General features: G+C 41.4%; 1 protein-coding gene across 2 annotated transcripts in view; it reads left to right on the top strand.

The window, feature by feature from the left end:
- Positions 1 to 14043, top strand: part of sdk1b (sidekick cell adhesion molecule 1b) — a 281269-nt gene that overhangs the window by 131607 nt on the left and 135619 nt on the right. For both annotated transcript variants that reach the window (XM_034084739.1, XM_034084730.1), the window contains exon 5: positions 4941 to 5074. In XM_034084739.1, coding sequence (XP_033940630.1) covers positions 4941 to 5074 — 134 coding nt within the window. The remainder of the gene's footprint in view (positions 1 to 4940; positions 5075 to 14043) is intronic.

The following is a 14043-nucleotide window of genomic DNA, read 5'->3' as shown; positions in this document are numbered from 1 at the left end:
TTGGTCATATTAGAAATTGTTGGCCGGTTTAACCACTGCTTTTACAATCATCATTGATGTGTTTGGACGTTAAAACTTAATGACTACGTTTTTGTCCGTTATTAAGTTGTCTTTTAATCCATCAATAAGTTATACAAATAACAGCAAGTTTTAATTATGTGTTTGAGTGGATGGGCTCATTCTAGTCTACACCAGAATAACACACTATAAAATAAGAAAAAAATCAATCCCTTTTAAAGACTTGAGGAAAAAGACTTTCTAAAACAACTTTAGTCTAAAAGAAACCTCTGTTAAAGCTAAAAAATGTACACAATCATTTGACGTTATATCTTAATATAGCGTTTAGTCCTTTTCCTCACATTTGTAGCAATCAGAAACTTCAACAAATGTTTTTTTGAAGATAATTTTTGAAGGGATTGCGTTTTGACTTAGCAAGAGGATTAAAGAATGTTCAGAAAATATACTGTAAAACAAATCTTCAACCCCCAAGCTCTGTTAACAATAGCTTCATTTAAACTATGCATGGAAAATCACTAAAGCAGACACTGTCAGACTGCTGGCAGCAGAATGTCAAGAGCTGCTGGTAGCGTTCCAGTTCCTGGTCTTAACTCAGTTACTGTTTAATCCCATTACTAAAACACATCTATCATATTTAGCAAAACTACACAAACTGTTTTAGGAAATTGGCAAAGTTAAGTTATCCTTAGTATCATCCCTCTTTTCCCCTCACTCTGTACTTTCAGATTTTAGTAGTGTACAAACCCCTATACCATTTGAGTCCAATTTACTCCAGAGCATTACAACAGGAACGGGCTGTCAGGTATCGCCATCAGCCACTAAAAAGAGAGTGTGTCCTCTGAAATTGGTGAAAAATACTCCACCACCAGCTTTGTGTTCAGCGAGAATACAACTATTGCAGAAATGTACTTCTTGATGGATGACTTGCACATTTACCCTTATAGAGTCGAATGAGGCTACAATACGTTATTCTCTTTTTTTTGGAAATAAGGATAGAAGATACTACCCTTACTAATCAGGATGACTTGTTACGGTAATGCTTACACAGCAATTATTGGCATCACTGTGTTTTTTTCTGTCAGCTGTTGTTTGCAGAAAAAGAAAAGCCACAAAAAAAAAGTGGTACAGAAGCTCTCCCCATCGTCTCCACATTCAAAACAATGCAGTCTCTGCAGCAGAGTTTTATAGTTACCAATTACTTTGGGATAGAGGACACCACAACTCAAGCTGACAGGCCATTTTGAAAGCTGGAATGCTTAAAACATTTGAATACCTCAACCCCATGTGTAGTATGTAATAACAAATGGTAAGTTGAAGCGAGATTTGTGCAGGTGCACACACACTGTGTAGCATTCAGCATGTATGAACCTCTGTACGGCAGCTATGAATCAGTCCGACATAGACTTTATTTATGTTTCCTCTAACTGAAACATGTAGGCAAACATCCGGTTCAAACGGCCACAAGAAACAGTGAATGCTCCCAACTGTGTGAGAACACCAGCATGTATGATGTGTGGGTGGCTGGCACTTGCTTTGGAGAGTACGCTGCCAAACAGCCTGCTGTCTGGACTTGGTTTACAGTGGAGTGTCCCTCCCCCCCCCCCCCCCCCACACACCCCCGCCGCACTCCTCCACCCGCAGCCTCTGCATGTCAGTGCGCTCTGAAAAGGTGGCTCGCTGCCTATCGGAGATAGAGGGGGAGGGCAGACAGGGCCGAGGGGGCCCATTGGCAGAGAGACGGCCCCCTTAGACTCGATACACACTCTTAGACACACTTAAATTTAAGAAAACACAGTCATTCATGCGCTGACTCCCTCACTCATCCTCTTGCCTGTAACATGTGTGTACTAATTAGCTCTTGGCACACTTGTGTGTGTGTGTGTGTGTGTGTGTGTGTGTGTGTGTGTGTTTGTGTTTGCAGTCAGTCTTGCAGTCCAGGCACCCGAGAGTGTTTATTAATTGAGTCTTGGGGCCAGACACTTAATGAAAGACCAATCTGGATTGGTGTTTTGGTTGAAAAGAGTCAGGGGGCAGGAGAGGGGGGGGGGAAGACAGGACAGTGGAATGGAGTCAGAGGGGAAGACAGTGTGATAGAGAGAAAGCTTCAGAAAAAAAAAACCAAAGAAAATTGGATGAAACCAAGAAAGAAATATGCAGATAATAATCTGAGGGAGAATGGAAAATGGCATATGAGAGAAAGAGTCAGAGAGGCTGTTTTTTATTATTTGAGGGGGTTGAGGGATACAGGGAGGAATTCACAAGGAGAAGGGAACAGGATCTAGTTCATTACCGTATTTTAATTTTCTTCTTTTGCCTGGGGATAAACTGTCACTCACTCACACACACACACACACACACACACACACACACACACACACACACACACACACACACACACACACACACACACACACACACACACACACACACACACACACACACACACACACACACACACACACACACACACACACACACGCATGCATGCAGAGTCATGCACTGTTTTACAATTGAATTTCTCTTTAATTAAAAGCCAGAACAATTTTGTCCAGTTTAATTAAATGTAGAACTAAAAGAGAGCAGGAAGTGGCATGTTGAATTCATGTAATATTAAATCTCAACTACATCAAGTTTCAGTCTGAATGATAAGAAAGATTGTCTAACCCTCCAGCTACTCAGAGCAAATACAGACTTGTTATTATGTTATGAAGGTAAATCCACATGAATGTAGGTCCTTTAATCTCTGTTGTCTGACTTCTTATTGGTATATTTCATTTAGTTGTGTTGCTTTTTCGATTTGAAAGTTCCACGTGACGATTTTATGGAAAATCAAGCAGAGACCTCCCAATTTGGAGCAAATGAAAGCGTGAAAGTGCTGGAGCCACCAGCCTCTGTCATCACAAGTTATTTCACATGTAAATAGAACATATAAATGGGATATGTAAATGAGGAAAATCCTACATGAACACATACTTTTAACTTAGCAAATGTTCTGATGTTAGTATGCTATCATAATTGATCTTATTGCATTCTCTCACCCGCCCACTGCGTTCCTTTGACGTTGTCTGTTAATAACCTCCCAGGCTCTCTCTCCCTCAGACACGATAGGCAAGTGGAAGCATGCCTTCACTGTCTATCAATCAGCATGTACAGGGTAAAACCGATGCATTCAAATTGTCTGGTCAGTGCAGTTAATAAGCTTAACAGGCATAAATTGCATATAGACCTCGGTGAGAATGCAAAATCTATCCTCACCGTGGACGTGGGAGAAAAGAGGGGAAAGGTTTAACTGTAGCCTCTATGTTGGGCAGTGAGATCAGGTGGCGTGCACACACAGACTTGCATGCGCTAACAAAGCAACATACACTCACACAAATAGAGCGTCAGTGTTTGGGTCGAGGCTCTTGTGGATGTTCTCCTGGGAAATCACACTGAATAAAATTAGACCTGAAGAATTCTGTGTGTGTGTGTCAAACAGCCCAACACTCTCTCTCCACTACTCTCCTCTCCTCGATCAATATGTAGTTTAATCAGTGCTTTCTATCTTCATGTGTAGCACATACATACAGACACGATGATCGAAAGAGCCATGATGATCTTGTGGTCATGGGTGAATTGACACAATCATCTCTAATCTGGGGATGATGGTAGAGCATAGCCGTTGGGCTCTATTTGGTTGTTAGGAATCGGCAGCACCACCTAAAGAGCGGCGTGAGGTGGCCTGGCACCACATCTCTTATTATCTGACAATCTAACAGCAACAGGTGTTTGACATCCTGCGGTAAACTTGAATGTTTTAGAGACAGGACTCAGAGCCTGCTGTTGGCACGCTGGGTGTAGTGTTGACTCAGGTCGGTATAAGTGTCATGTGCCGCTTTGAAATGGAGAGGAAACCTCGCCCAGCTGGCAGTGTGTCGATCTGGAAAATTGCTGCCGATTCCCCACAGCTAAACAATGCTCACAGAAAGAAATGTTCAAAAATATTGTCTCTTCAAATCTATTTATACTTCTTTTCCAAATGAAAAAGGTTTTTCTTTGTGCAGTCTCATTCACACTGCATATCTTTTTTTCCCTTTTATATATCTTTTTTTGTAGCCCCAAATCACAACAGTATTTATCTGTGCGGTGCCGGGGCACCGAGTCTATAAAGATAACAGACTATCATCTCACTTTAATATGCTCTATTCTCCCTTTGGTCATATTGATTTTATTTCAGTGTCAGCTCTTCGGTTAGAATATTGGGAGATTTACATCCACTTACATGCTGCAAACACAAGAAGCATCGCTAAATACATGAACCTGCGCTTCCTGCCTGCCGGCTTCTGTTCCCAGGCACACAACGTACAACACATCTGAAGGAAATCTGAGCTTTACGAATATATTTTTTACTTTCCTCGACTCCCTCCTGCTATCCTCTCCCACAACGTCTCCTGTAAAATCCACTCTTTCTGTAATGCTCCCCTGAAAAGCAACAGTAACACAAAGTCTGTTCGTAAGTGTTTCTTATCTCTGTTAGCTCATGTGAGAACAGTGTAAGATCTTGTGTGCTTGTGTATACAGTATGCTTGTGCTGTATTGATTGCTGCTGGTGTGTGGGGGAATAAGAATGGATCAGTGGAAAACAGAGCACAATACACAAACAAAGAAAATGGCCAAAAGAATGACAGACACAAAATGAGCCACATTTCAATCTGAGACAGGAGGAGAGATGTATTTAAGCTCTCCGAATCCTCTTTCCTTCCTGATGAATGTATTCAATGTTTCCTTCCCCCCTTGTGAATTCTAAATGATCCATGTACCAAATACTCTTGTCAGTTTCTCAGTTTGAGCAGTGTTCTCGTCTGAGAGAAGGAGGCCCGTTGTGCTTTTAGTGGAAGAATTATGTTTTTCTAATCCCTTGTTGTCTGTGTGTTGCCCTACAGTGCAATCACTTTGGACAATCAGTTGGTCGTCTTGGCAACCACTGCAGTGGACGCTGGACGTTACTACGTAGAGGCGGTCAACGAGAGGACAGGAGAGAACGTGACAAGTCCCGCCGTCTACCTGAGCATCTCAGGTAAACAAGAGTCCACAAAAGATGGTGCCACACACACACACACACACACACACACACACACACACACACACACACACACACACACACACACACACACACACACACACACACACACACACACACACACACACACACACACACACACACACACACACACACACAGCTTTGGCTAGATAGCTTAACCGACAGACAAAATTACTTTCTCCCTAAATATAAAGGTTTTGGCTGTTGTATGAAACAATGCTACTTATCACAATCAGTAAGTGAAATTATGCAGCATATTTAAATCTCTCAAAGAAGCCTAGTTTATTCCATAATCAAATATTACTGATAGTAGACAAGGAGATTCCAGAGTCTTTGGGAAAATGCAACTTTCTAATTTGCATTTGTTTAACCTGTTTTTGTCTTTAGGGCAGCTAGATTTGGTTCTCTGTGTTATCACTAGGGTCAGGATTTGATAGCATTTGAATGGATCCCAGTTTAGTAAAAAAAATAGTCAGAACTCAAAGATTCAGTTGAAATCTGCACTATTTGTTGGCTGAGCAGGCAGAAGGCAGTTTGAGCGGCAGCGTAATTACTGTTGACAATCACTAGATACAACCTTCAAATGAGATGAGCAGCAGAGGGTGTGAAATGTTGATTAAATACGTATTCGACACAATAGTACAACTGATGTAATCAACTTAATTTTGTAAACTACTTGATTCAAATACTGGAGCTCCTGATTTAGAACTATTGAGTTGAGAAGCCTACATTATTGATATCATATGCAAGGTCATTTAACCTCTGCTTTCAACAGCGGAAATTGACATGACGCAGCTTCATTGTTTAATCAGAGAAGACTCAACAGTCCTATCACGATCAAAGACTGATGTCAGGTGGTGTTACAAGTTCAATTGATTCTTTGTTTACCCTACAAATTGTTTTGAGAATAGACACCGGTTTGAAGTGAGTTTTATTTTGGCTTTTTGGTAAATAACTTTCAGCAGAATTGATAATTAACTACAGCTGATTTATAACTTGTCGCTGGATATTTATGACTTAAGCCATCAATAGGAAGATCCTTTTCTGGATCAAAGTGAGAGGCCTTCTTACGTCAATGTTTCTTACATTAGGTTATATCGAGGTGGAGGAGACATTCAATGAAAAAGTCATAGCCTTTTGATATTTAAGTATTAAATATATATTTCCGATCTGGGGACCGGATCTAAAATTGGTCCACCTGCTTGAACCCAACTTTAGTTATTATTGCACTATTTTTAAGAAACTTCAGAATCCGTTATGATGGAGTAAGTAAGGTATTGTAGCCCAAATCTGGGATTCGCCATCTAAATACTGCTGAGCACAGAATCTTGGTATTTAAAACGTTTTGAAATCATAGTTTTCAGTGACTTTTTATTAAAAAGGCTCCACTCACATAAACTGAAATGTTTGCTCCTTTTTGCCGCTTCTCCCCCCGTGTTCGTGTCTCCATCACAGCCTGTATCGCTGAATCACTTAATGTCCTTCGCTCTATATAACTTCTCCTTGGAGGCCAGAGGATAGACTCTACTGTCTAACAGTCAGCTGAAGTGTTCACTATGGTTAAATGAGAGGAGGGCTGGAGAGAGGGAGGGAGCACTGTGTCCCTCGTGGCGGTATAGACTTTTAATTAGATTCTCTTTACAGGGTTGTATCCTTTGGCATCCTTTGTCCCAAAGGACACACACACACTCACAAAAACACACACAATCACATAAATATACGTGCAGTACCTTGTTACAGCTGTCAGAGTGGAGCACTCCCTTGGGTGCTTTTTAGAAATCGTAAGGGTATAGTTAGGCTTCACTGATCAGTCTGCAGCCATAAACGTCTGTGTGTGCATGTGTGTGTGTTTGTTTCTGTTTATAGGTGTATATTTTCCACAACAAACATTTCTTGGGGAAATATATTTGCCATAAAGCAGCATGTTTGATTCAGTAATGTGCTATTGAGATTGGAGAGGAATAGAGGAAAGAGGGATTGAATATAAACCGCGGAATGAACGTTTCCAAAAGATTCAACGTGCAAGATGTGAGAGGGACAAAACAAACACATATACTTGTTTTATTTTCAAAGCCAGTCCTCCATATAACACTTTTAACAGCTGATTGGTCAGTTGGTTGGTTTTGGAGAATGGAACAGGTGCTGCTGGTCTCAATGCGATTGGATCATATAACATGATGTCCGCCACAGAGGAAACTGCACTGATTACGCAGCAAGATAACACAGACTGGGCCTTTACATGATAGAGATCACACTTGGTTAACCAGAAGGATATTAAGGGCAAATGAGATTAAATTGAACTCATGATATGAACTGACACAAACACTTGTGATTGAGCTCTTTCAAATTGTGTTTTTGTTCATCTGTACCTCCTCTTTATTTTTCTTTTGTACATTCCCATTCCATTAGGCAGCCTGCACGGAATCTGAAGACTGAAGTTCACAGCTGTCAGTCAAATTTCTAAAAATGTTGTCTTTCTCTTCAGAAATCCAGCAGAATAAATGAGATACCTATTTCCTATTCTTTCCCTTTTCTTACTTTGATTTGAGCTTTGTGTTAGGCAGAGCAGAACAAGAGAACGAGCACTGGTAGAGAACGAGACAGAAAGGAACATTTAATGAAGTGAGTCACGGATGTAGACAGAGAATATGACCAACAACCTGTTTTAGTCAGAACTGCTGCTGGAGAAGAAGTCCTTGTGTGTGTGTCCGTTTCTCACAAGCTCCACATGCGTTTGCACTAAAGAAGCAGTCACATCTTAAATACCTGCTTTTCAAATTGCTGCTGTTTGAAGATTGACATTCAAAATCTTTTGGATAAGTCTGAGAGAGCAGAGAAAGTATGACATGCCTACTTGACAGATCCATTATCTGCATGTCCCTGACCACTATCCTGTAAGTGTGGCCCCTACTAGTGGAAATAAAAAGCACTAACTGTCAGCCGTGGCGGAGCTGGAACAGCCACAATTGATAGCATTTCAGCAGCTTGGCGAGAGGTCACTCTCTATAATCACTGGAAGAACAGCCCCCCTCTTAAATAAACACCTCCTGGAAAAACTTTTTTTTTATCACCACTGACAACATATGGTGTTACAAAAAACATTTTCCGTCAGTTATCACAGCTTACCGAACATGTCGGACTGACATAAGATGCATCTTAAATACTCTAAGAAGAACATGTGCTGTACAAGGTGTCCACAAATCAAGTCGATGTATAAATATCACTCAAACACAGTCACTCTAAGGAGGGAGGGTCAGATTCAAGGATCAATTAGTTACAGTATTCACACGTGTTTGCATTAAAATAGAGAGTGAGTTCTAATGGCCTCAGGGTATTTCTGTTAGTGACAGGAGATGAGGATCCCTTCTCTAATTAATTAAGCTCCACGCATACCTGCTATCATCCCTCCCTCTCTGTCTCCCTTTAATACATACACACATCTTAGCCTGTCAATCAGGAACGCAGTCTTCCTCCCTGTTGACTAGAAGAGTGTGGGCATGTCTCTGTGCTTCTCTTCAGTTCACAGTGGTGGAGGTCTTTGTAGATTTGAAAATCAGACCATTAAAGCAGCAAAATATCCCCAAAGAGGCTCGCCAACGGAGGGAGAATTCCCACACACAGATGAAAGCTCACAGACATGCAAATGCGCACATGCAAAAGATACATGCCCCGAGACACACTCTGCATATTTGGACCTCATCAGAGACCACAAGGCCAGAGACCTCAGACAACCCGAGATGAAGAAGTTATAATCTTGCCCAGATCTCACACAGTATATATAGGGAGAGGGCATGCTGGGAAGGCAGGAGCAAAGAACAGAAGGCATAATTAGAGACAAGAAGAAAGAGAGGGAAGGAGATAGTGGCAGACGAGTATATGCTGATATAATGACTGTAGCACTTTAAACGCTATCTCAGCTTTGGGCTCAATAAGTGATCAACTGCCTTTATCTTTTCTATAGAGACGCAGTAATGTCACGCTTGTTAATGATTGCTGATCTGCATTAGCAAAGAATATTATGAGCATACAAGGAAGCGCAGCATCCCGAGTGCTTCCTTTTGAAAATAGTTCTCCAGAGGTTTAGTATAACTGTTCTATGAAGTGTTGGTACAAACATTGATGCAGTAGAACCCAACATGTCCTGACTTTTAGTCCCTAAATGAATGAATTACGTTTTTTTGTAAGACCTTTAATGCCGCATAAATGCTCACACCTTTCAAATCCCATTTAGCTTTCTCTTATAAATGTCTTCCTTTGAAGCTTTTGAAACTCTTTTTACAGGCTAACTAATCTTAATAAAATAAATGTGCAGAATTCTCCTTTAAAATGCCGTACATGCTGTACCGGCATAATGACTGTATGGAAGATGTGAATGCAAACTTTCTACAAAGTCCCTATAGATAAGTTCACTTGAAGACAATAAAGTTGGAAGGAGTTGTTTGTCTTTGAAAACGTTGTACTGTAGTCTGCACATTAATGATAGGAGTTATACATTTGAGTCTGCTGAATAAATAACAGAGACAATCAGTAGGCAGTTATTGTCCCATGTACTGTAAACACTGAGGTAGCAGAATAGAGTGCAAATGTAGAGAAGATCATTCCCAAAGCAGAGACGAGGCAGTGACGCAGGAGCAACACAGACGAGCGCTGAGAGAGAGAGAGAGGGACGATCGGCTTCATAAATGCATTGTACAAAAAAATAACCTTTCATAACCTTAATCATTCTATGTGTGTGTTGGGGAGGGTGGGAGTCTGAGTTTGATTACCTCGGCTTGGTGATTGGAGGAGAGTCTGTCTGAGTTTGATTACACCTCCTGTTGGAAACTCCCCTGGTGTCTGCCATTTAACATCACTCCATTTCTCCCGTTTCTCCCCCTTGCCTCCATCAAGCAAGACTTGTCACCCCGCGGCCCCGAGGAGTGACGAGTGGCTTTTGTCAGGGACTGAAGAATAGACTCAGCTGACCTCCAGATAACCCACACACAGCGTCACGTTAACATCCAGGAATGATGCTTAAAACATTCAAACTGCATATGGTGCATGACACACACCCTACTGTTACTTGAAAGGGCTTTTATTAATACACGGTTCCCTGTGTACTCAAATGTGTGTGTTCTTGTTGATTACATTTGCGTTGTTATTTTTATGCACGCCCGTGTGTGTCTGTGTCATTTGTTTCTTTCCCTCCCTTCCAGATGTTTCCTTTCCACATCGCTGACTCTTAAATGAGAGCCTGCCGCGGATCCTTTTGTGAATGTGTGTTTGTGTGAAAACATCCGTGAGTGTGTGTGTGTCTTTGCTCCAAGTCCCATCCCAGTTGTTCTGTGGCGCGTCTAATTGGGGGTATTTTATTGTCCCGAGAGCGAGTGTGTGCTTGTGTTTTTGCCGAGTGGGATGCATGTGGCTTGGGTGTATGGGATTGTTTGCGTGTGTGTGTGTGTGTGTGTGTGTGTGTGTGTGTGTGTGTGTGTGTGTGTGTGTGTGTGTGTGTGTGTGTGTGTGTGTGTGTGTGTGTGTGTGTGTGTGTGTGTGTGTGTGTGTGTGTGTGTGTGTGTGTGTGTGTGTGTGTGTGTGTGTGTGAAAATTGTAGTGTCACAGACCCTGGCACCAGTGAGCCCTCATTAAAAGGCTTAAGCACAGGATCAGAGAATCCCCTGCATCCGCATGTGCGGTAGTTTCCAGTGCTGCAGCTCTCATCATGTGTTCAAGGTGTTTTGCATTTTGCTGCGTCATGCCTTGGTTAGCTTCAAGGAAAACCATAGAAACCCCTTCAACCAACATGGCAACGTAACGATCCGTGTCACATTCTGCCCCGTTATGCTTCATGTGAAAAGAGACTCTGCAGCTTCTAGTGTTTGATACGGAATATGTCTCGAAAGACCTTTAGTCAAACCAGAGAGTACCAACGGATGTGTGGCGAAGTGATTCTCTCCGACTATTTGGCTGGTGACCCCTAAAAATAAATCGAGAGCCAAATTAGATGCTGTGTAGCAACTCTCCCTCCCCTGGTACTGGAGCAGGTGTATGCACTGAACAGTGACTCTCTCCCTCTCTCCCTCTCTCTCTAATGACTCCGTGGTAATGTTTGGGAGCGCCTGCCAATGTTCTTTATTTAACAGCAAGATAAAAATGTCTCAAAGGGTTTCACAGTTACGGTCAGATGTTGTCTGTAAGATGTTTCTCCTTCAGCTAAAAGGGCCATCCTGATCCTGCATAGAATGTATTTTTGGTGGGTGCTTGACGATAACTGGCAAAAGCAGCAGCTCTCAGATCCAAATAAAAATGTGTAATAAGAGATTATATTAATTTCATTAGGAATAGAGGTGAGGCCAAAAAGCGATGTGGTGCAGTGGTGTTAATGATGAGTTTATTGACACTCTTTGATGAAAGATTACACACTGAAGAGTCAGTATTTAATTACCCAGTGCTAAACTTAACAACTGACAAATGAGTGTATCAGAATTAAAATGCAAGTATTTTGATAATTATTATTAATCGTAAAATTCCAGAGATTAACTAGTTCAAGTTTAACAAATGAGAAGGTTTACTCATCATTTTTATTTATACATTTTTTGATTTTGAAATGGTATTTGAACAAACAAACCATTTGTTAATATTGAGCTTGTGTTTAAAAACAAAAATCTGATGCACGCACACTGTCTTCTTTTTTAAAACAGCTTAATTTAAAATAGTGTTTTATACATCCTTATCTATGTAATGTTTTGCATGATAAAAAAATGTCACCCTGATCAGTTCTCCAGCTGTCATGTCCACACTCTGACTGTAGAAGAGTTTCAGTGGTAGCCTCAAGCAGAGTTCTTCCAGCACTGAAACTTATTTTGGTCCCGGTTTAAGTCGGGCAGAGACAGCAAGTACTTTTCGTTTGGAGACAAAAGACCACACCACATGGGCTTCAGACGCTGCAGTGTGTTCAGGCTTTCTTGCCAAATAACTCTAATATTTTTCACAGCAGCAATCATTTTGTGACCATCTGTGATTGCTTTTGAAAATCATGGCTAGGTGTGCAGAAAAGTTTCACTTTGACTGTTGTGATTCATAAATGCAATGAACCTTTTTCAGTCCTAGCTGGACAGAAATAAAAAGGCTTAATATCCCTTATGGATTTTCTCTATGTACTATGCATTAAAGCAAGTACCGTACTTTTCGGACTATAAGCCGCGACTTTTTTCCCCATTTTTTTTGTACAGCTAACGGCCACTAGGGAACCTCCTAAATCTATGGATTTACAGGTAAAATTAACCACCTTTAACCCTATGGGCTCTATGACCGGTCCGCGCCCGCCACCTTTAAGCGGCGGGCTCCAGCAGGAAAAGCTGGAGGCCGGAAAAGAGTGAGACAGGTAGCGCGCCAAAGTAAAAGTGGAACCGAGAGACAGAACGAGAGCAAGACAGACGGACAATTTAGCTGCTGCGGCTTATATGCAGGTGCGCTTTATAGTCCGAAAAGTACGGTACACCTATGTGCAGAATATAGCCTAAAGTTAAAGCCGGCTACTTAATTCTCATACAGAATAATGTGGTCTTTGGTCTTAAGTAATCACATGATTATTGAAATGCTTCATACTATGGTTTCGCCCATGTTGATCATTTTGAAACAGAGATTGCGTAGGAAGGCAGTATTCAAGCTGTCTAAAGGCCAGTTAGATAAGCATTAAGCATCCTGAAGGTCACGACAGAATCCCAGATGCATTTAATTGCATGTAAACCTTGAAGAATGAGAACCAATAAGCTGTCGTCTGTGATATCTATAACCTGGGAGGTTAATTTGAAAGATCCAACCTTGTGTGAAGACTACAATGATCTCTTTTGTATTTAAAGTAAAACACACACACACACACACACACACACACACACACACACACACACACACACACACACACACACACACACACACACACACACCAGTCATACAAATAGGCCCTAATACTCAGCGGTTTTGATAAAGAGGCTTTGCTAATGAATCAGTGCTTTGATTAATTCCTGCTACAACTGCTTTTGTCTGAAACTATGATATTCAATATTTGAGTTGCGAAGGGATCAGACTTTTCTTTGTTGATGGTGGTCTCACCTATCAGTCTGTTTCCCTCTGCCTCTCTCTCGGTCCCTTCTCTCTTCCTCTCTCAGTGTAATGAGGCTCCACTGTGGTTCTATAATTAAAACCCCAGTGTACAGGCAGAGCGATGGAGTGATGGAAGGATGAACAGGAAACTGACTCACGGACTGTGTCAGTATGACAAGTGAACTGCGTATGTGTGTATGCCCTATTTGTTCCACCTAGTTATGGATTTAATTGCACGCGTGTTTTACAGCCTGATGAAATAGATTAAGACGGATGCCCATGTATATGGCTTTGACAGAGCATTTTGCGCTCTTACACCCACTTAAACTGTCTTCAAATCCTTTTCCGTTGACGTACAAGATAGTCAATAGACAACGGGAAGAAGGTAGTAAGAGAGGTGTCCAGAGGGAGAGGAGGCAGAGCAAAAGTCACAGACGCTGGATGTGACACGTTTCTACGAATCAATGAACGAGCAGAGGCTGTGGAGGCAAAGAGAACAGCAGCAGGAAGCTCTGACACTTTGAATAATACACAGCTTTCTTTTAACATCGTTTACTGCAAAGCACCAGTTGTAGCTGCAGGGAACTGAGAACTATTATCTAAACGGTATGTGAGCATTGTTTGAGCCTGATTTAACCTCAAGGGAGTCAATTGGGCCCACTCGTGTTTTAAGGGGTCATTGCTCCATCTATTCAGTTTTAAACACTCCCAATTAATCAAGATAAAAAAATGATAAAGTACATACTTGATTTCACCAAGGTTTAACCGTGCCTTTGATAAATACTTTAAACAGTGTTTTGCTTAAAGTCAACTTCAAGGACTCGATTTTTAATCATCTGTATCTAGAGAACCAGACCAATTTACTG

The sequence above is a fragment of the Pseudochaenichthys georgianus genome, chromosome 1 (genome assembly GCF_902827115.2).
Source record: "Pseudochaenichthys georgianus chromosome 1, fPseGeo1.2, whole genome shotgun sequence".
NCBI lineage: Eukaryota > Metazoa > Chordata > Actinopteri > Perciformes > Channichthyidae > Pseudochaenichthys > Pseudochaenichthys georgianus.
The sequence above is the reverse complement of the archived record's forward strand: the minus strand, read 5'-3'. Positions and strand labels throughout refer to the sequence as shown.